Here is a 22,751-nt window from a genome sequence, read left to right on the forward strand (position 1 = left end):
AAATATAATCTCAAAATTCATGCATATATATTAGTTTATGTGAGCAGTTAATTAGACTCGGTCTGGCTGAAATTATTTTCTGTGGAACATTTGTACTCCCTCTGAGGTATTCAGAATGAACCATGGAGCCATGTACAATTGCATTTGTTTACTACCTTATTTTTTTATTTGATTGAAATTAACCTTTCTAATGATATGCATAATTCAGTTATGACACAATTGAAGCTTTTTTAAAGAACAGATTTCATGATGTCTGTTTTTTTATTTAGGTTCTCAGGATAAAACTGATACATTCTATAGCAAATATGTCAGAATATGTGTTGTATTTGACTTTTTTGCAGTCTTCAAATCATGAAATTTGCTATCCTTACTTCATTTTTGTTGTATTATTGTCTCTTCAGATACTGACCTGCAACACACTGTTGCCAATCCTTTTGAACAGTTTCAGAGAGTATAATTCTTTTACTTGGTAAGCAGCATAATTTTTCTTGTGCTGTGGCTTCAACAGCATATTTTTCATTAAAAGAAAATCATCGCATTGATAGAACCTTCCTTTTATTTATTTATCAGAAAATTAGTTAGTCTGACACTCAATAATAGAATTCAAATGCTTCTAAAATATCTACGGCACAACCACCCTTCGAGAGGCAAGACCTTTGTTGCATAATTTCCATCACCACTGTTACGATGCTTTGTAGACTGGAGTCCATCACTATTTCTTCCAGTAGCTCCCTAAAAATGATGGCAAAATCAGCCACTACAACTGTGGACCAGAACTAGAATATAAAGGCATTTTAGGAATCATTAACCCCCCAAACAATTTTTAATGTTTCAAATGAAAATAAATATATAACATTTTGTGCTTTTTCTCAAAAGTTTGTTGAGGTCTAGAGCATGAAATGAATACAGCATGTACCTCTCCTCATCCAAGATTTACAGGGCAACCCAATGCATACTTGCATGAAATATTTGGTGATTTGATGTGTCATTCTTTCCATAGTTTAGAGAGATATTTCACACCTTTTCCAAAAATTTATTCACAGGAGAAGCACAGTACATAAATGACATACCCAAATATCCTGAGGAACTTCATGCAGCATTTGTTTTGTCTACAGTTGGAAATGCAACTCTAACTGAAGTAGATCCTTCTGAAGCTTTGGTAATAATTCAAGTATTGAAAATAATGTCTATGCATACACATCATTTTCTGCAATTACTATTTATATATTATAAAAGTTACAGTAAAAAGTTTGAATATTATCAATTATTGTTTTAAAGTGCATTATCATTGAAAAGTCTAAATTATATTTCATGTAATTATATGTCCTTGTTCTGTAGAAACATTCCTTTCCCTCTGCTGAGTAATGAAAAAATATGCAATAATATGGTATCTGGCAATTTCATAATAGCAATATACAAGAATATACTATGATACTAGAAAAGCAAGCCATAGAAGATGTAATGAATATCAGTTGTATTCACATAGCTTTTATCTTAATAACTATGAACAAAAAATGCAGTTTAACCTTTTTCTTGAATGTTTACATAATTATTGTTCTATGATTAAAAATTAAGTCAAAGCATACTTACATATGGTTTCTGCCTTGGTTCTAAACCTTGGTGTCTTGGTCCCACTGCCAGAACCTTCCTCAAGGATATTTAATGAATTTAAAACATTAATAACTCCACATATGGTTAATAATAAAAGGATAAAATGTTAAACAAGCTTTAAAATTATGTGTCTTGGTGGGATTGACAAAACATTGCAAAAAGTGCTTCATTGTGTGGACGGTTGTGAGGAAAATTTCCTTTACTATGGATTGGAGGAAGTAAACCTAATTATGTTTTTGGAAGAACTGGTCCAGTGTTCAGATGATTTTATGTGCACCAGTTGGAAGTTTCACCCATGGCAATTTACAACAGAACACTCTTCAGTGGACTGCTGCTAATTCCAAATATGACTGACACTTCCCATTTTAAGATTTTTAGTGTATTAAATTTATTGACCCACTTCCAAGAATGGTTCCAGAAACAGAAATATCAAAGTTTAGGCCCAAGATAAAAATCACAGACAAATACACTTTGACTTTTTATTTTTCAGTTTAACCTTACAAGTTGTTAACTTGTTCAAAGTGCATAGCAAGTTTGAATAAATTTGGATTTTGTGATGCATATACAAAAACACTTATTGAATGTTTGCTGTTTTCATATGCATGTATAATTTAACGTTACATTTTGCTATTTTTCACTTATGATCAGTGAATGAAGAACCTGTGCATGTTTAATTGAAGATTGTATTAATATGAAAGGAGTTTGAATGGAGAAATATGAGAACAAACGGGATATAGTGCTTATTTTAATTTAATGTGCATTAAAATTTTATAATATAAAATTATAATGTGTATTTTTTTTTATATATGTATGTTTTATCTTATCTTTCTGCACAATTAGAATTTAAATTTCATTAGCAATTATTTTTCTAATCAATGGATAAAATAACACACAGTTGCTACAAAATACAAGAATTGGTGGAAGAAACTAATGTGAAATTGAAATGTACAATTGAAATCAACCAATACTACAACATATGTTGTTTAATGATAGCCTCACTGATGGGATAGTGGTTGGTAATGCTGCTGCCTTGTAATCAAGAGGTTCCGAATTTTATTCCTGGTGAAGGCACATATGGTTCGGATCCAAATTAACCAATTTGTGCACAAAGTGACTTAAAACAAACTTTAAATCAAATATGTTTTTCTGTGTGGATTTTTGGCACTGATAGATGTCTAGCAGACCAATTTACGTATCTAGATCAATTTGAGTATCTACATAACTCTAGGCTACACTTTTTAGTAGTGGTGGTAGCAGTATTATTAATAATAATCACATCACTAGGTAAATAGCACCCTGAAAGTAAGTTTGATTCAAGAGGGCATGGGGAAAGGGATTTATTCCTCCAGTATTTCATTGCCACAATGTTAAATCATATTGCCCACCATTTCCTGGGGATCAATCAAATATCCAAATGTTCTTTCACATAACAATTTCCACTTCAAGCTCTGGCAGTCAGCTAGTGTTTCGTCAGGTATTTTGTCTACCTTGTTTGCAATTCCTCATCTTGAAAAATAAAGTGTTGAGAAATCCTTTTTTTCTTGCTTTGATGATTAATGCCTCACCTGATGCCTGTAATGGTGAAAGTAGAACAGTATGAGAACAATCTAGCTTTTTAAATCAAATGTTCTTTCATGTTGTTAACCCTCCATTATGTGCATGGGGTACCAGTGGCAAAAGTGAACATTATTGATTGATTGATTGATTTGGTGTTTTAAGTCCACTTTATGCACAGTAAGGTTAATCAGGACTAGACCTACAGTTTAAAGTGGTATCCGTACCACTATGTGCCTCCACTAGGTATCAAACCCAGGACCCCTTGATTACAAGGCAACAATGGTACCACTGCACCATAGGGGAGGCCCAAAAGTGAACACGAAAGTGACCATGGAACTGAAGGTGAAAATTACACTGCTTCAGTTGTTTCATATTTAGGCATGTGGGGGACAACTATCTCCTAAGCATGTGACTGATATTAACTTTATAATATTATGTCACTTAGAAAGTGCAGCCAAAAACGTTCAGCATGTTCAATATTATTCATGGTGTATTTCATACCTAGAAGATAATAAAAAGGTTGGGGGACAGGGGACATTTGCCTATGTATGCCACAGCAAAAGATGCCCCTAACACAGGGCTAATATAGTTATATTGCCTGTGCTGACTTAAAAAGAGAGCAATTTACGTAATGCATTTTTGCCAAATAACATGAATGTGTTGTGTTTGTACCAATTATAAACATCAGATTGTATGATCTGACTAATTAACTTAAGGGGAATGAATATTGCATATGCTGCAAAACATTTGTTGTGATAGCTTGATTTTTGCATGTTGTTACAGAAAATGCATGGAGTGCTTGCTTTCCTTTCTGCACCTGACATACCAGGGAAAAATTCTTTCTATACAGTACAAGAAGAGGAGGAGGTAAGAATGCTATCATATTTCCTTTATGTAATACTTCTTCTCAAATTGTATATTTTTGCACAGAAATTATCAGGTGTAGTAGCTTTCTTGAGCTGGAGTGAATTAATTTATGAGACGAGCAAATTATTGAGAAACGTTTTGTTTCCTTTTTCAAGCTATTTAAACAGGAGTCTTGTAAAATTGGCATTAAATTATCTTTATTATTGTCTTTATTTTTCTGAATTGACATTTTTTTTATTTTCATGCAATCAATCCTATTGGTTTTTGATAACCTTGAAGTTATATATTCTTGTTACATATGTTCTTCCCTACTATATTAATGCTTTTTCTAGGCACTTGAACATTGCATTCCACATGAATGTTAAATTGTAAGTTAGTAGGAGTATATTTAGATGAGCTTAACAGTTGATACCAAATGATGAAAGAAGAAACAAAAACATTTGAAACACTGTCATATAAATTTCTGTTTCTTCTGTACTATGCGTTGGAAAGAATAAAACTGAAATGAAGAACGAAGGAACAAGCCAATGCAAAAATGTTGTAAGACTTGAAATTTACATTTGCTTGAAACATCTAGGAAAATTCAGTGGTTATTGGAATCAGAATGACAATATGCCACCTCCTAAATAAAAGTTCACACTACATATTATTCATCTAATTATTTTATTTGTAGTTTTAGATTTGTGTTTACATATTATCACATTTCTGAATTCACCATGTAAGTAACTAGATTTTTCTGATTAAAGGTATTTTGTGCCCAAAGAGTTCACTATGCTGGACAAGCTATTGGTTTGATTGTTGCAGAAACTCGAACTATAGCACTTGAGGCAGCTCGGAAAGTGACTGCTAAGTATGAAAATATGAAGAAACCAATTCTGACAATTAAAGAAGCATTGAAAAAAGAAAGAGAATTGCATGATGAAGTAAAAATTCCAATTGAAGTTAATAACATTGAAAGAAGTAAGTTCTCTAATAATTTCATGTGACTATTAATTCTCTCCATAACTGGGAAACTTTCTTGAAATTCAACTGTAGGTGTATGAAACAAATACTAAGTATACAGCAAATGTTAATTTCTATTTGTTTCCTTTGGTTTGAACGAAAAAGAGCATATCAATGGAATAGTGTGATGTTTTGATGTATTGCTTGCATTCTTAGCAACAGTAATTTTTATAAAATTATAGATTTTTTTGAGCAGGATGTGGTAGCTTCAATTCAACTGTGAGCAGTACTATCAATGTTGTCAAATCCAGTAAAATTTCCCAAAGCATCAAGAAATTTCAATATCTCAATATTAATTTGGATTTCAGTTGTTTTATGTTGTATTGCTATCACTACATAATTCACAACAATGATGGCGAATAATGTTAATAATGAATTGATATGAATCAGGAACCGCAATAATGCAAAACTTTGCACTAGTTGGGAGAACAGCATACGCTGAACTTCTCCCGCTCAATAAAGATGTTATTATTATTATAAAGGTTCGTTGTTGTTCTCCATAACTGCTTCAGTGACTGAGTATGTTGTAATCACCTCAGAGAATTGCTGTGAAAAGTTCTGGATTTGAGTCCTGATCTGGACATGGGAATTGCTTAGTGAGTGTCCCTGCATTACTTTTATTAAAGCATCATACATCCTCATCCTTGCCATTACCCTAAAGAACAGCAATGGTACACAATAATAATAAAGAAAAGTAATTGTAAACCCCCCTCCATGTTGTAGTGGTTAGTGCTAAGTATTGCCCCAGAATAATTTGAAAAAAAAAAGCTTTCATGTCTTGAACCATAATCTTAGTGTTTGTGTGGGAATAAGTGTACTCTGTATGTTTCAATCTTATACAGTAGATTTTTTATTTTCTACAAACTTGTTATACCTACTTGTCAGATAATATGAGAGGTTCTTGTAAAGTTTTAATTGCAAGAACAAATTGAGTGCAGAACAAAACAATATCTAGGTGGAATTGCCCTCATCTACATATTCCATTCCAATATTCACACACTTCTGCCACAGCTCTTTGATCTTCTGCAACCCAACTTTGGCAGGAATTTTAATGCAATTGACGAACTCCTTTATAGGCACACATTTTTGCCTTCAGATTGTTTAGTAGGATGCAATAGTAGCTGCAATGATGAGTATTTCCACTGCTTACTCGTTTGTTTCATCTCTAGATTGTACAAATGGACACAAGATTCAGATGCCCCCAAAATATCTTTATGATCAGAGGTGCAACATCTGTTGAGCAGAATCTTACCTCATTTGCTTCTGAAATAGTCTGTAATTGCAGAACACAACATCTTTGACAAATTCAGTTGCTCATGAATTATTTCCCAGATATTACCATAACTTAGATTAACTTTTTTCAATGTAATTTTGATGGTTCCCACTTTTCTTAAGAGTATCAGCTTTGTCCTTTTTGAACACAGCTTCCAGACTGCCTGAGATTGAAGAACTTCTGGATCTTGGCTCATTGAACAGGGACATGAGACCACTTAGAAAGTTTTTTGTCCAATGCACAATAATGCCATGCAATAGGCAATCATGCATTTCCTTGTGGATTTTCTGGGTGTTCTTTCTTTACAAGTGCAGCAACTTTATAACACTTTGTGCTTTTATTTTGCCATCATGTAGATTCCACATGCCTTACGCTTTTAAAAATTGAAAACAAAATATTTGCCATGGTACTCATGAACGATTATGATTAAAATGAGGTATGATTTATTGAGCTAAATCATTTGACGAGGATGATAATAACTTTTCATACATTGAATGCAATGTAAAATATAACACATTTCAGTCTTGCTTATATGGCTCTGTTTCTTTAAAACTAGATGATGATGAACCAAAACATGAGATAAAAGGGGAATTCCAAATATTTGCCCAGTATCACTACACAATGGAAACTCAGATCTGTCTGTGTGTTCCCACAGAAAATGGTTTGGACGTGTATTCAGCAACTCAGTCTATGGACAATGTACAGGGAGCCATTGCTAATGTACTTAAAATGAACAGAAACAAGTATGTATTATTACTGAAATGTAAATTAAATTTTTATCATGTGCAGTAGTGTAGTATCAAATAATTTCTTGAGCGTTCACATAATCACAGATTGCAAATATTAAACTAAGCATAACTCTCTGCTCACTTCTGGTTCACGCATCCTTGCTAATTGTGACAGTTTGGATGCCTTACCATATCCTTCTCCTCATAAAATTTCCAGATTTTCTCACAAATTTTAACTAAAATAGCAAGTTTGGTTACCTGATGATGTAATAAGGAGAGGGGAAAGGAATTGCCAGTCGGAGGAATGGGCAGGCATCTGTAAATTAGGGCCAGTGCCATACAGTGGAGAGTAGCATGTGTCCACACAAGATGGCTGATTTCCAGGCCTTTTATAAACTTTGTACTCCACTTTTGCCCTTAATGTGATTTCTGGTCACAGGGGAGGAGGGATTGGACAATTGGTCAGATACATTTGAATTAGCAAGGATGTGTGAACCACACTTATTCTTTGTTTAATATTTAGTTCCAAACGAGGAGCATTTGTATAAGGGTAATTGGATATGTGCAAAGATAGGTAGAAAGAATTGTAACTACATGGCAATTCCACATTCCACGTAGGAAGACAATGTAGTTAGATCTTGGGCTTTGAGAAGTTTTCAAAAAAATAGTGATGTCTTGCAACCAGCATTATTTTGCTTCCAAAACTAATGTGTTACCATTACTTTACTCAGAAAGTAATGCACTACTTTACTTTGTCATACAAACTCGCATAACTGCTTACACAAGTATTATGTCTGTAGCAGTGATTGGGTGTCAAAACTGAGAGGGCAACGACAGTTCTTTTTTCTCGGTTGTCAAGTCTTATCATGAAGAGGCCATAGTGTGGATACAAAAAATGGCAAAAAGTGTGTGTGTGTGTGGGGTGGGGAGGGGGCAACTGTCCCTCTAATCGCTGCCACTGTCTCTACTGCATTTTTTCCAGTGTAACTTTACATGCGCATGAGTTGAAACCAGGAGCAGATAAAGGGGAAGGCAAAGGGGCAATCTCCCCATCTCTGAGAAGACACTTCATCAGAATCTAATTGATATAATATATGATGCATGTCTCTATATATGCTAATCACAGAGCAAACTGATTTCATATGTAAATTTTTCTGAATTGAATACTGAATAAATTTTAGCATCAAGAAAGAAGCATCAAGAGAGAAAATTGTGTGCATGTGTGCAAATTTTACCAGTACATGTTTGAAAGTGAATTCTTTGCAGAACACAAGATTTCTCTATGAATATCAGTGTATAATGTGCATTCATTCTGATATTTTTTACACAGATGTCTTCTTTCAAAAATGAGCTGGCCCCCTTAGCAGAGTGGTTAGCACATCATGCTACTGCCAGGGGTCCCAGGTTCGAATCCTGGTCTGGGCATGGATGTTTGTGAGTGTCCATTCATCAATTTCATCATATCGTCACTCATATTGATTGACTTTGTGTTTGAAGTCCACTTTATGCACAGTAGGGCTAATCAGGACTGGACCTACCCCATCTTCGCAAATTTGCCAAAAGTGGCACAAAAGCGAAGTAAAATAAAACAAATCAATCAATCTTTCAAAAATGAGGGTAAGAAGTTCACTCCCTCACATATTCACAAACAGTAACTGAATGTTGGTATCGACACTTGACAATTGAACAAAGAAGTGTTTCTATCTTTCTCAGGGACTGATGAACACCAATGATCAATGAGGGTTGATATTGGCTAATTGCGTAATTAACAGGGTATTTTCTTGTTTACTGGAAGTGAACCATACTTGAATTTACAGGTGTACTCAAAAGATGCACCAGAAATTATCTTCTTCCTTCCCCTTTAATCTTTGTCAGTCTGCTGAATTCTGAGAAAGTAGTCTTTTGACTTCTTCCACATAAACAGATTCTGCACTTATGAATTTATGAAGGTAATGCAAGTAATGTAGTGAAAAATAATGAAATGTCATTACAATTTTAGTAACACATTACTAATGCAAGTACTGAAAAAGTAATGCTTTATTATTGCAACACCAAAGAAGAAAAGTGTTACTCCTCAACTCTGGGAACACTGGTACAGATTATGTAAACACAAATTTTCACACATAGATATTACTAAGACATACTTACATTTCCAAGTGTCCACTTACTTCATTAAGAAAATAGTTCATTGAGCTATTTAAATAACAATTTTACCTTTTAATGCATAGGTAACAGAACAACACAGTCTGCCTCCCAATTGGTTCTGATAGCTAATATGAGTTTTTAGACACACTATCGGAACTGATTGGTTAATCGGAAATGATTGGTCTGTCAGAAATAATTGGTCAATTGTAATGAATTGGTTTCTATTGGAAAGTATTTTATTGATTTTCAATATATTGCTTATGAAAAATTCTTATCTATACAACTGTAAATGCAATGGAGAAATCACATAAAACAACTAAAATAAGTCTCTGGTAAAGCATGTGGAATTTGTAACTTAGATAAAACTTTCACATACAAAAATTTTTCAAATATATGAACGTTTTTAACTCTGTAGCTTCATTGTGTTTAACACACTTATAGAAAATCGACAAACATGCTGCTTCAGTCATAAATTGACAGGTTGTTCTTCCTTTATGCATGCAAAAACAGCAAAAAATTAGGTTGTTGTTGTTGCTTTATATTGGCTCACACTGCCTATCCTTTGCGGTTTCTAGCCATCGGTAATGCTTTATGTGATCCTACTTCTGCTTCTTGTCTTCCTCATTGTTCCTTATGGCACTTGCACGATTCACTTTCACTCAGGATTTTCACTATGGGAGTGTATGGTGGGTATGTTACACTTTGAACTTCCTTGTTGTTTTTGTTTACATGGAAATGTTGTTTTGTCGTGCAAAGTTATATAACGACCACATGATGGGTATTCGAGGCTGACTTATCAGGGTTGGGATTGACACTGGAAATGGAACATCTAGTCGGAGTAGGGTTTTATATAAAGTTTCCCAATGGACTTGTAAGGGGCATTGGAAAAACAGATGCGTTATTGTTTGGCTGGGTTCTCCTCATTGACAGGAAGTTGTAGGTACCGCGTGTATTCTTGCCAAATGTTGATTCACAAGAACGTGACCCGTGTGCATTCTGAAGGTGAACACAATCACTGCCCGAGGTATTTTCAAAGATTGATACCAAGGTTGTTTTTTACCGATTTGCACGTTCCGCTTGTAAGTGGTTGTGTTTTGGATTTCATATGCACACCAATCATCCCATTCTTGTTGGATTTTCATTTTTACTCGAGGGAGCAAGTCTGTGTACAGTAATCGTAATGGGGTTACGTGTTTGTGTGTTCGAGCTTGTTTTGCTACTAAGTCTTGGGATTTGTTTTGATTGGTACCCAGATAGCACATAAGCTTGGGGCAAGCTTGCAATAGCTTCCTTTTAGCTTGTCAAAGCAAGCTTGACATGGCAAGCTCGACGTAAGCCTGATGCATGTGATAAGGATGCATTTTTTAAAAAATAAAACAATAGACACACCCATTTAATATAACAATTGAGATACTTATTAAACATAAACAATAGTGACAAAATGAAATAAAACTGAAATACAGTGGAATGAATTCTAGTGTGAATAAAGCACCAAAGCTTTTATTTCATGCGGCATACACTAGATGGCAGTGCAACTCAAATGTAAAATAAACATAAGTTTTAGTAACATAAATAAGGATAACTGATTGTAATTAGTGAAAAAATGTGTTTTATTATCCTTTGAAATATGTGTGAATATTGAAGTTGCAATGAAGATCAGAAAATAAAATGTGGTGAATAAAAGTGAAACTCCCATGATAAATATTTTTATCCCAGACTGTATAATCAGGAGTTAAGTACTGCAAAGAAAAATTTATTACCAGTGTATAGATACAGATTGATTAGTTCATCGAACTCTGCAGCCTAACTATTGCCTATTTTGCGGGAGCACGAAAATTTTTTATAAGCTGCAAAGAATAAACTGTGACGTTACAAACATGGGTGTTTGTAGTTTTGCTGTTATCCATATATGTGTATACACTGTACATTACACCCATGTTTATATAGAGATAAATATAAATTTAGCTTAAAGATACACATTATGGCTTACTTCGAGCATTGCATTCTGTAAGCTTTCAGCTAGTTATGAAAAGCTTGATGCAAGCTTGCTGCAACTTCCAATTGTGGTAACTAGATTGCTTAATGCAAGCTTGCATCCAGCTAATAGCTTGCAATGGCAAGCTTGCTGCTAGCTACTTAGCTTGCCATGGTAAGCTTGCTTCAAGCTTGCAGCAAGCTGTCTGTGCTATCTGGGTATGTGTCTTGATGTATTTCGTAATCGTTCTGTTTTCGTAATCGTAACACTGCACTTTGAATAAAGTAAGGGAAAATCGTCAGTTTGTAGGTTAAACAAAGAATCTGACCCACAACACTTGAAAAGGTGATGGACAAACAAAACACTGTCGAGATCGACTTAGTTGATCAAAAGATTGCTCATTTTTTAAACTGCATTATATACACATAAGATTATCCATGGAAATTCCATATTGAAAAACAAGAACTAATGTGAACATTTACTGTATTACAGCTACTAGCTGCTTAAGGTTGAGTTGGTTCTTAAGAAAAAGTTCTTAGGTATTTATTAAGATAAATCTGACTTCAGTAGTACGCATTAGAATTCAGAAGAAATTCAGATCAAGTGTGTTGTTTTTTCAAAGAACTTCTAAATTACAGGAAATGTGGTCTCAAGAATTAAACTAACTATGCTTTGAGTCAATAAATGAATTTATAACATATTTATTATTCAATATATACAAACTTACAATTACAATTGGATACAAGTCACAAATTGAGGACTAAAAGTGGTAAACGTTGTAAGTGCCAAAAGCGAAAGTGTTGGGAAATCGCATCATTCTGCACATCAGCCTAGTGACCTCTTTACATGCCCTTTGAACTACTTAGAGGGCTACCAGCCACATTTCACGTTTACTGCATTATAAAACATGGCACATATTTCAGTTTAACGTGGAAAACGGTGTTTGAATTATTGTGGCACTTACTGCAATTTCCAATTTTAGTCTTAAATTGGAAATTGTCTTGATTTTCATTTTGGTTTCAGTTGAGATTCTGATTGAAACCAATACATTCCGATAGCTGTATTAGGCATCCGATTGAATCTGATTCATTCCAATTGAAACCAATTCAATTCAATTGAAATATCAATTTGAACCAATAGAAAATACCAGCTGGGCTTGACTGTGGTCTGGTTAATGTTATCAAAACCAGGTGCGGTCCATGATTTTCACATAAATCACGCATTGGTCTAACATCAGAAATAATATCTTTCTCTTCAAAACTTCTCGATCTCTTAACAAAGAATGTTTCCAGCACCCACCTACACTCTTCCCTGATCACTTACTTTATGCTACTAGCTAGCTGCCAGGGCCTCCCCCATGGCGCAGTGGTAGCGTCATTGCCTTGTAATCAAGGGGTCCCGGGTTCGATACCCGGTGGAGGCACAAGTGGTTCGGATTCCACTTTAAACTGTAGGTCCAGTCCCGAGTAGCCTTACTGCGCATAAAGTGGACTTAAAACACCAAATCAAACCAAACCAAAACTAGCTAGCTGCTGCAAGAGACTGAATGAGTTGTGTGGATTCATTTCCTTCAAGTCAATTGAACTGCATTGATTTGGTCAACTCTTAAGTGTGGTTTCTAAAAGTGTTTTTGATACAAATTCCAGAGGTAATGCAAATGAAACTTACTGGGTTAACTCGCAACACAAATTAGCTGTAAATTAAGAAAAAAATATTACAATATAAATATTCTTTAGGTAGCTTGAACTTGAAAGAAACTATCAGGCGGAATGAGTAGAACTCATGGCGTTCCCTATGCCAAAGATCCACAAAGAATGCAGAGTGCTCCTGTTCCTGATGTGTCATGAAACAACTGAGGCCCTGAGTGTGAGCTACTAACTGCTGGCATCTGCTGCCTAGTAGGACCAGGACAAAGAGACATGTCTTGTGGCTTTTACAACAGCACTATATATTAATCTGTAGCCCTTAGACAAAGTTATTCAACTATTTGAGGATAGTTTGAGTGAAACTGTAAAAATAAATTGAACACATAAGGATAGTTAATAAATTAGTGTGTGCTCTACTTTGTAAGGGAATGACTCATTCACTTCATTCCACAGAATATCCACCCATAATCAGAACCAATAATAATAATAATCCAATAACACACTATGGAACTATTCTCAGGTTCACATGGGTCCAGATAAATTTTACACCTCCAACAACCATTGTTAATGTATTTTATTGACCTATTTCTTTGTCAAAGGACAATTTTGCCTTGGTAAACTTAGCTACGCCTATAGTTAACGCAGTGACGTGCACTGAGGAGTAGCTAGTCTAGCAGAGATAGATCAATCAATCTCACATCTCGAATTATATTCAAATCACAATATTTATTGTCTTGTTAAAGCCACCACAGCTCATACGCAACACTTTCTTTTCCACGCACTTCTCGTCCATCGGTGTTCTCCGCGGGCAAAGCTGGCTGGATACCCTAGCTCGCTCTTCTTCCGCCAGACCAGTTTCCAGGTAGAAACGGCCGGCCCAAGGAAAAGGAAGATTTCTACCTCTACCTCCTTTGTCCCCTCCCCCCCCCCCCCCCCGCTGCAATGGTTGAAATTCCAGGCTTTCAGGTCCCCCAGTCTATCTCCTATAGGACAGATAGGGGATTGGTTTCTCATAATGTTTTTGTAAATCCTCTAAAGAACACAGGGTAAAATTTTCTGCAGTACTTATGTTCTCTGTATTTACACAACCTTTTACACGTTGTACATTGATTGATTGATTTAGTTTATTTTACTTCGCGTTTTGTGCCACTTGGCTAATTTGCGAAGATGGGGATGAGTGATGAAATTGATGAATAGACATTCACAAACAACCAAGCCCGACCGGGATTCGAACCCGAGACCCTTGGAATCGCAGTGCGATGTTACAAGTTGTACAATATATGCGTATGTATAATATGGGATGTAGTTTTATTATTTATGAAATGGGAACGTGTTATGTGCAGACAATAATGTTATGCTTTCTTTCTTTTTTACTTTTTCAAATATGGAATATATAATGATTAAATTACAAATATGTGCTCAGGTTCTCTCTGACTCTCGTTTTAGTAGTCTTTTATTTAAATATACTACTCTTGGTCTCTAACGATCTGTTGTTTTAAGTCCACTTATGCACAGTAAGGCTAATCGGGACTGGACCTACAGTTTAAAGTGGGATCCCAACCACTATGTGCCTCCGCCGGGAATCGAACCTGGGACCCCTTGCTTACAAGGCGATGACGCTACCACTGCGCCATTGGGGAGGCCTTGGTCTCTAACAGTCATAAATACGGATGTATTTATTTGGGCAAGAGAACGCGTGTTCATATTGTTGTTGGTTTGGTTTATTTTACTTCGCTTTTCTGCCACATTTGGTTATCGCGAAAATGAGGATTGAGTGATGATATGATGAAATTGGTGAAGGGACCTCATATGAACAATCCAGGCCAGGATTTGAACCGTGATGAGTGCGCATTCTTGTCCTATGTGTTGCAGTGAATAATGAAATAATTTGGAATGAAAAATGTATCTCAGAACTCAAAAAGTCAAATGAATATCATTGAAGAAACTACAAAAAAGTGTGTTGTGTTTTGTTACTTGTCACCAAATCAACCAAGCGTGGGGGAGTGGTTATCACAGCATGCTACGACACCAGGAGTTCCGGGTTCGAACCCCGACCCGGGCATGGGGGTTCCCTGTGCTCGTCCCTTCATCAATTTCATCGTATCATCTTCGCAATTAACCAAATGTGACAAAAAAAGCGACGCTAAGTAACAAAAATGAAATCAAATCATTGATTAATTGCTCAATTTGGTTTATTTTACTTCGCTTTTCCGCCACGTTTGGTACGACAAAATTGATGAAGGGACACACACAAAGAACACAAATGGCCAATCCGAGATTCGAACCCAGGATCTCTGGCTTAGAGTCAAATCAAATAGTTTTTTATTTTCGAATGTGGGTGGGGTTAAGTGTACTTTTTTCTAGTACTCATTCATAATTTTGCAATCTTTTCCTGTTATTGACATTCTTCTTTTTTGTAGGAATACTGGCCCTAAAGGGAGGAGGGGTGTCACCCACACCAACCCCCTCCCCCCCTTGAGCACGCCACTGACTGCTACCCCAAGTGTCGACGTCACCGCACGTCACTGAGTTAACGAACAAAATATTTTTGTTCTAGAGAAATATACAGACTTGAAAAGAATATTATATTTACATATTTGTAGGGAAATTGTTTTTATGTGTACATTGAAATGAAATGTAAGTTGGGAGAACAATATTTGTCCAAATCAGAAGAGTGGGGGAACTGAATCTGGTGGAGTATGTGTGTACTGGATGCAGAAATATCTAGCTATGTTCAATAATCCCTCAATGATTGTTATTTTCTAGCTTCTATGAAATATGTTATTTTTGAAAATTGATTGTTGTGTAAAATATTATTTTATTTTGTCATGAATGATGACTATGTTCAAATTACTTCATATATTTTTAGGGTTTATGTTCGTGTACGACGTATTGGTGGAGGTTATGGAGGCAAAATTACAAGATCTTCCCATGTTGCTGCTGCATGTGGACTGGCCGCTGTCAAATTCAATAAACCAGTCAGACTTCAGTTGGATCTTGAAACCAACTTGAAAATGGTGGGAAAACGTCATCCTTGTTTTTTATCATATGAGGTAAATATTTAGTACCATGGTCGTTTTCATATTGGTTGTCATAAAATAGATTATCTTTACGTTTTCCATGATTATTTGATTATTGCTGCATATTTATCATTAAAGTAGTATGAAACTTCTGATACAAAATCAAATGAAATCAAAATAATAATAATAATAATAATAATAATAATAATAATAATAATAATAATAGCCATTGGCATAATTGCAATATTAGTTGTTCTAAATTACGTTAGTTAGAAATTACTTTGTGTGCATTTTTCTCGTTGATTAAAAATTGATCTAAATTGAATCTGTAAGGATGGAACCTACCAGTGGCATAGTGTTATAGTATGCCCATATGCCCATATACCCGGCATTCCCTGATTTCAAATTTCAAAAATGCATAAATGCTGTAAATATAAAGTAAAACTTCACTAATTTCATATATGTTTGACCTTAATGGCATTATAATAGCTATTTTTCATGATCCGCTTGCAACGCTCCACTTCAACACTCGTTCTAACATTTTTTTTCAATGCCTTTCCTGGCCGGATGCCGGGTAGGTTTGCTGCCTATCTGGAGGAAAAGCTTGGATCTCTACAGCAAGAGTGCAATGCTCTCTTGAATGCCGGCGTACGGAGCAGAGATCTACGTGATTGGTTCTAGGGCTCATGTAACCCTTCCTGCCTTTCAATGCAGACAACAGAAGCAGAATTTCTATTTGTTTCTTCATGCTTGTGCTGTGTGATGCTACCTACAATAAGCAATATTGACTGACACAACTTTACCAAACTCAAATATACCACTTCTTAATGACTACTGCATTGTATAATTTATCGCACGAACAGCGATGTGCATTAAAAACTAAAAGATCAACACAGTTTTTGTCAAATAAGTTGGTGAAGACCTCGTGGTATAAGTTCAGCCTGTGGCTGCTCTACTACTTAACCCGCAAAACTATTCTTTTTTATTATTATTATTTTTTTGTTAGTATCTAACGGCTTAATATTGTGTCAATGGAAATGTTTAGCATTCATTTGAAAAAACTTAACATCGAATGGTCTGTGGACAAAATTATTTTAAAATGTTTATCATCATTCTCAAGATGCAATAAACAGTGGTCTAAATTACTAATCGGCACTGTTACATCAGTAGAGTGTACGATAGTTGGATCATCCATCCACCTCCGTGTCGGAGTGTTTTGCAGAGTGCACCAAGACGACAGAGGTCCCTGGTTTGAATCCTTGTGTGAGCATGGGTGTTCTTTGTGACTGTCCCTTCATCAACTTCATCAATATCATCACTGATATTCATATTCATGATTAACCAAAAGTGGTAGAAAAGCGAAGTAAAATAAACCAAATCAATCAGTAGTTGGATCACCCACAACAATGACGTCTACTGTTGTTCAGAGGTTCTTGTGATTCAGGTAGGTTCTTTAATGACTTGCGGCATGCTAGACAGTATAAAAAAGGTATAAAACACCAGAGTTCAAAACGTTTGTTGCATAGTGAGGCATCTCATTTTCTAGCTAAAGCATGCATGGATGATGTTTTATTGAAAACCCAGCTGACTTCAGGCAAATAAACAATAACTGTGGCGACTAATTCCATAAGTAAATTACTAAGCAAAAAAGGGCCGACCTTTGGACTTGGCGTTCCCACCCGAAATGCCCATGCTACACCACTGGAACCTACACTCTGTCTTGGGAATCTCTGGAGCAGCATCATGCATAATGGCAGAGAAGGTGAGAAATTAAGTGGGTGGAGCAAATCAGTGTGCTCTGCTGCAAATGGCTGGTAGCTGCAGCCATGATTTCCCCTTCATGAACTCACTTCCCTCTCACATGTTCATTGCTAGAACCCCCTTGAGTCAGTACTTGCACAGAAGACTTGTTTCATTCACCAGCTCCACAAATTCCCAGGACAGAATGTAGTGTTGTATTTCATACATTTCTAGTGGGGGAGTCCAGTAACTACTCTTGAAGCATTGGGGTATTAAACAAATTACACATGTAGTTCCCCACCAAGAATCAAGAATTAGCAACCAGAGGGGGAATTTCTACTTTCCCCTTTCAAATATCACCCTGAGCTAACCTATGACCCTAATATTGCTTCCAAATATTCTGATCTATGAAGCCAATTTAAGACTTTATAAAAATGTTACATCTTGGACATTGTCTGTAATAGGGGTTACACTGATGTGTCAGATACTGATTGTTGGTTAGAATTTTAATATACATATATCTATATAGAATCCAGAAAGCATTGGATGAGATTGGTGATCAAATTCCAAGCTATACTGATAGCAACGTATCGGCTTAGCCCTAGTAAAAAACCCTTGTGCAGAGCCTCAGATGATACACAAATATGCAAACTTGCTGAATGATTTGTGCTTAACATCCATTAATAGGATTTTTTCCCCCAAAAACCTTAGTTCCAGGATGTTATTCATATTTGTAATAAGAATTATACTAACTTCTTGTAAGAAGTAACAGTTAGTGACTTTTAACAATAACATATGAAACTAAAGATACAAAAATTTTTCACAGTTGATAATTTCATAAGTTCTTCAATGATCAGATGCCAATAATTACTGTTCATTCTTTACTTAAAATGGGTAGCCTCAGTGGAAGTAATGTAGCCCCTTTAAGTTTCATGTTCAAGCTTGGGCATGGATGTTCCTTTTCAGTGTCCTTAATCTTCTAATCATCATTTGTCTTCATCGTCAGAATTAGCCAAAAGTTAAAGAAAAATGATACACTTGTTTTGTAATGTATCAATTGTGGTGAAAAAAGCTACCTGCAATAATTTATAGTGAGGTGCTTTTCTTCTAGGTTCTGTGGTTCTATGAAATATATATATATCAAATACCTTGATTTTACAAAATATGCTAACTGATAATTAACCAGATTTTTTTTTTCAGGTTGGTGTGAATGAAGAAGGTAAAATTTTGAACCTGAAAGCCACTTTTTACAGTGATATGGGATGCCACTTCAACGAATTTGTTGCTTATTTTGCTAAGGAAGCAATGCCAAGTTGCTATGATAGGAGTAAATGGACGCTACTTCCACAATTAGTACGCACAAACACTGCTGCAAACACATACTGTAGAGCTCCAGGTATGATTTTCCAATACATAGCTAGTATATGCCAATATTGCTTCAAGTCATCCTAGGAACTTCAAAAGTCTCCGAAGCACCAGTGGCGGATCCAGAATTTAAAGTTGGGAGGGGTGAATTTCAGTTGGGTACCTCACCTCACCTACCCTTGAACTGTTTCATCTAAACAATATATAGTACTGTAAACAGGAACCAAGTTGACTTCCATGTTCTAGAGATTAGCATATTGGTTTGTAAAAATATGGGTCCAGGACTGGAATAGATGTTTATTATTGTATGATGTTATCATAATTCTTCCCATTGTCATGGCAAACTGAACGATAAGGTGAGGAGTACAATCATCTCATACCCTTAGATATGTGGGGGTCTTTTGGGAATGTAGCTCACTAGTCGTCATTCATCCTTGATGATAAAGCACTCTCTGCTCGTGGTGAGCTTGGTGGTAAGGTGCTAGAGGTACTAAATTTACACACTTAAATGGCAACACATGACACTTGAGTTTCACACCCCTAAAAACTGGATCAGCATGGGTAATGTAAGGATATACCTGTCTCTGTACTCCAACTGAAGATCTGCTGGGAGAGGTTATGCTTGTGACTGTACATAGAGTCTGACTTGCGAATAGCGTTAACACACTCTCCCTAGAACCTCCTCCTCTCTCTCTATTCAATCGTAACTTGCTCCTCAATAACTGAATTAGAACTGACCCCGAACTCTCTGCCCCCCAGACATTTATTGCAATTCAATTTACTAAACAAATGCACAGTCAGGACTGTAGCCTCTTCCTGGATTTCGTCCGTTTACATGTTTATACCGCTGATGACCAAGAAGAGCTTCAGTGCTGTGTGACACTGCATTCCTGTGATGTTTCTGAATATTTCCTGATTGGAAAATGATGGTTGAATGACTGGAAGTTGGAGTTCTTTGTCCATAATAATTAAAAGATACTATGGATCGTTACAAAATAAATAAACAGAGACAAAAACCTACTCTCCCAAGGGGCCATGGGTTCGATCCCTTTTTCAGGCATATTGCACAGTGGTTTGGATCCAAATTTAAACTGTAGGTCAAATCCCAATCAGCCTATCATGAGCATGAAATGGACTCTAATCGAACTTTTAAAATAATAATCTCGAGGCTTTAAACTTGGTAATAAAAGACATAACTTTTGAGTCTACAAAAATATTAGGCATAATAATATATCCAAAAACATGGCAGTTGGGAAAGGCGATCACCCCTCATGCCTGTGAGTCACTCACTATGGATCAAAACTGTTTGCAAAATGCAACATTGGACTGATGAAATTTCTCTTGTTTTCTGCCTTAGTATAAAAGATCATTTCTTAATCTGATTATTTTGTAATTGTAATTCATGTTGTTATATACAGTCACAATCACAAATACTTCTGGTTTATAACTAACACACTGAAACTACATATAATCACATCCCAGAAGTGTCCGTGACTGTACACTACATTTACAGAATACAGTTCCATGAATGAACATAAGCAAATAAAAATAGCTAGTAAAAGAAATATGGTAATATGGATAAATATACTGGAAAAAAATATGAAATAATTTTCTACTATTTTTTTCATTTTTTCTGGTACTGGATGGGGTCCCCTGATGTTCTGAAGCAACCTGTGATGCAAGGCATGTGAATCTGTTAGTTATGCTATTGTCTATTAACCCCTTCCCTATGGCGACATTTCAACCAAAATGAAATCATCTATACATAGATGCAACCACAAATTCGTTTAATCATAAATAATGTATAAAACTAACTATAAAAAGACTTTCCACATAATGAAGCTAAGGAAAACAATCTATATATGGACTCTGCCACAAATAAACATTCCATATTAGGTAAGGTAGAAGGTAAAGTTCCCCATGCATACAGCACCATGCCATGAAGGCACATTTAGGGGATGTGGCGGTAGGGAACTACTACATATTCTCGATCTTGGCCAATTCGGAGGTGATGTGATCAGCACCACACTCCTGCTGAATTTTCCCTCCAGGGTTGCCCCCAGATACTCATTGATTTGAGCCTGGGTAAGCCCCAGAGTCACTTTATGCAGGGACAAGGTCGGTAAAATTCTGGCCTTAGAACACCCACCCCAGGAATCAAACCTGGGTCTCCTGCATGACAGTCAAGACACCCTATGAACTAGACCACCGTGGTTCTAATTCCATATTGCAAAAAAATATTTTTCAGGAACTGACAAAGCATCAACAATGGATTTTTTGATTGCCAATAGGCCACATAGACTAATAATAACATGAAAAAACATTCCTTCAAATGTAACTCCATGTATTCAATCATTCTACTTGTCCTACCTATGATATTCTCTGTTGGACCACTGAAGATGTCATGTTTCAGAATTACTTTTGATATTCAAGCTGGAGATGGTTTGTATAATGTGCTAATCATTTGCTTGGCTACATGTATCTCATGACTTCTGATAAGTTAACTAAATACATAATGACAACAGTTTTCTCATGTTATTAGCTATCTTCCATTGTAAACTACACCTTTTAGGTGGATATTACTTTCTTCAGTGCTTTCTTACTAATCACATCTATGTTCTTATTGTGCTTGAAGGCTGTGAATAATTAAAAACTTATGAAAATATGTGGATATACCTACAGTAGCCAATTTATACAAGTAACAGGGATCATACTGCTACTTCTCTCCACAAGCACAAAAGCATGCTGAGGCTTCGGTTTTGAACCTTCAAAATCACACAATTTATTTCACTAAGAATTTTCCCAATTAATAAAAAACATAATCACTCAAAATTTCACACCTGTAGTGGTCAATGAACTCTATTTTGTGTGATTAAAAAATAGCAGGCAAGATTGTCTTATCTTTTTTCAAAATAAGATAAAAAACCCACATATAACAGCATAGCATGAAACTACAAAAGGCCTTGAAAAGTAATAATATTTCTATGATATTTCATTCTCATTGTCTGAATGACCCAGGTTGTACTGCTGGTATTATTATCATCATTATTATTGGTTTTTTCACCTTGTTTTAAGACAATTAATGTCATATATTTTCACTGTAGTTCGATTGTAAATGTTTTCAAATTTTCTATACAGTTCTTAACTTGCTCTGTAATTCCAGGAACAAGTGAGGCAATTGCTATGATCGAATATATCATGGAACATATTGCATATGCGACCAAAAAGGACCCAGTGGATGTTCGCCTTATGAACATGAATTTTGCTTATATTCCAAAAGGGCTTACTGAAAATCCCATCCCTTCATTGATTGAGTCTCTACAGAAATCATCAGATTATGAGGAAAGGAAGAAGCACGTGGCAGAGTTCAATAAAGTAGGTTCAACTTGGAAGTGATACAGCCATGCACCAGATAACTCTGGTAGTTTGTAAGACAGGGAACAAGACCATAAGAATTATTAGCTATCTTTTTTAAAAACTTGTTGGCACTACATAACTACTATTACTACAGCACTATTATTACACAGGATCTGAGAATGTCATGTGCGTGTGAGAGGGTAAGGTGGCATAAACATGCCTCTGTCCATGCCGATCCACAAATACACACAAGTTGTATTTTATTGAAATCAATGGTGTAACAAACTTCTCTGTGTCCTCTTCTCCCCTCCAATCTGCAAGTAATATATTCCAGGGAACTTTAGTGAAAGTTGTTACAGATGAATTTTGTTTTTTAAATCTTGGAGTGAAAAGTGGTTACCAGTAGTGTGTGGTGATATTTTTCATTGGGGAAGCAGATTGGTTTAAGAAAACCAAGAATCCATT

General features: G+C 35.7%; 1 protein-coding gene across 1 annotated transcript in view; it reads left to right on the top strand.

Annotated features, from left to right (window-relative positions):
- The window catches only part of LOC145984382 (uncharacterized), a 161,700-nt gene that overhangs the window by 98,755 nt on the left and 40,194 nt on the right, over nucleotides 1–22,751 (top strand). The window contains exons 13-19 of the mRNA XM_083118044.1: nucleotides 1,044–1,159; nucleotides 3,952–4,035; nucleotides 4,782–4,995; nucleotides 6,867–7,053; nucleotides 15,674–15,857; nucleotides 18,765–18,960; nucleotides 22,093–22,304. Coding sequence (XP_082974170.1) covers nucleotides 1,044–1,159; nucleotides 3,952–4,035; nucleotides 4,782–4,995; nucleotides 6,867–7,053; nucleotides 15,674–15,857; nucleotides 18,765–18,960; nucleotides 22,093–22,304 — 1,193 coding nt within the window. The remainder of the gene's footprint in view (nucleotides 1–1,043; nucleotides 1,160–3,951; nucleotides 4,036–4,781; nucleotides 4,996–6,866; nucleotides 7,054–15,673; nucleotides 15,858–18,764; nucleotides 18,961–22,092; nucleotides 22,305–22,751) is intronic.

The sequence above is a fragment of the Lepisma saccharinum genome, chromosome 2 (genome assembly GCF_977018435.1).
Source record: "Lepisma saccharinum chromosome 2, izLepSacc3.1, whole genome shotgun sequence".
Taxonomy (NCBI): domain Eukaryota; kingdom Metazoa; phylum Arthropoda; class Insecta; order Zygentoma; family Lepismatidae; genus Lepisma; species Lepisma saccharinum.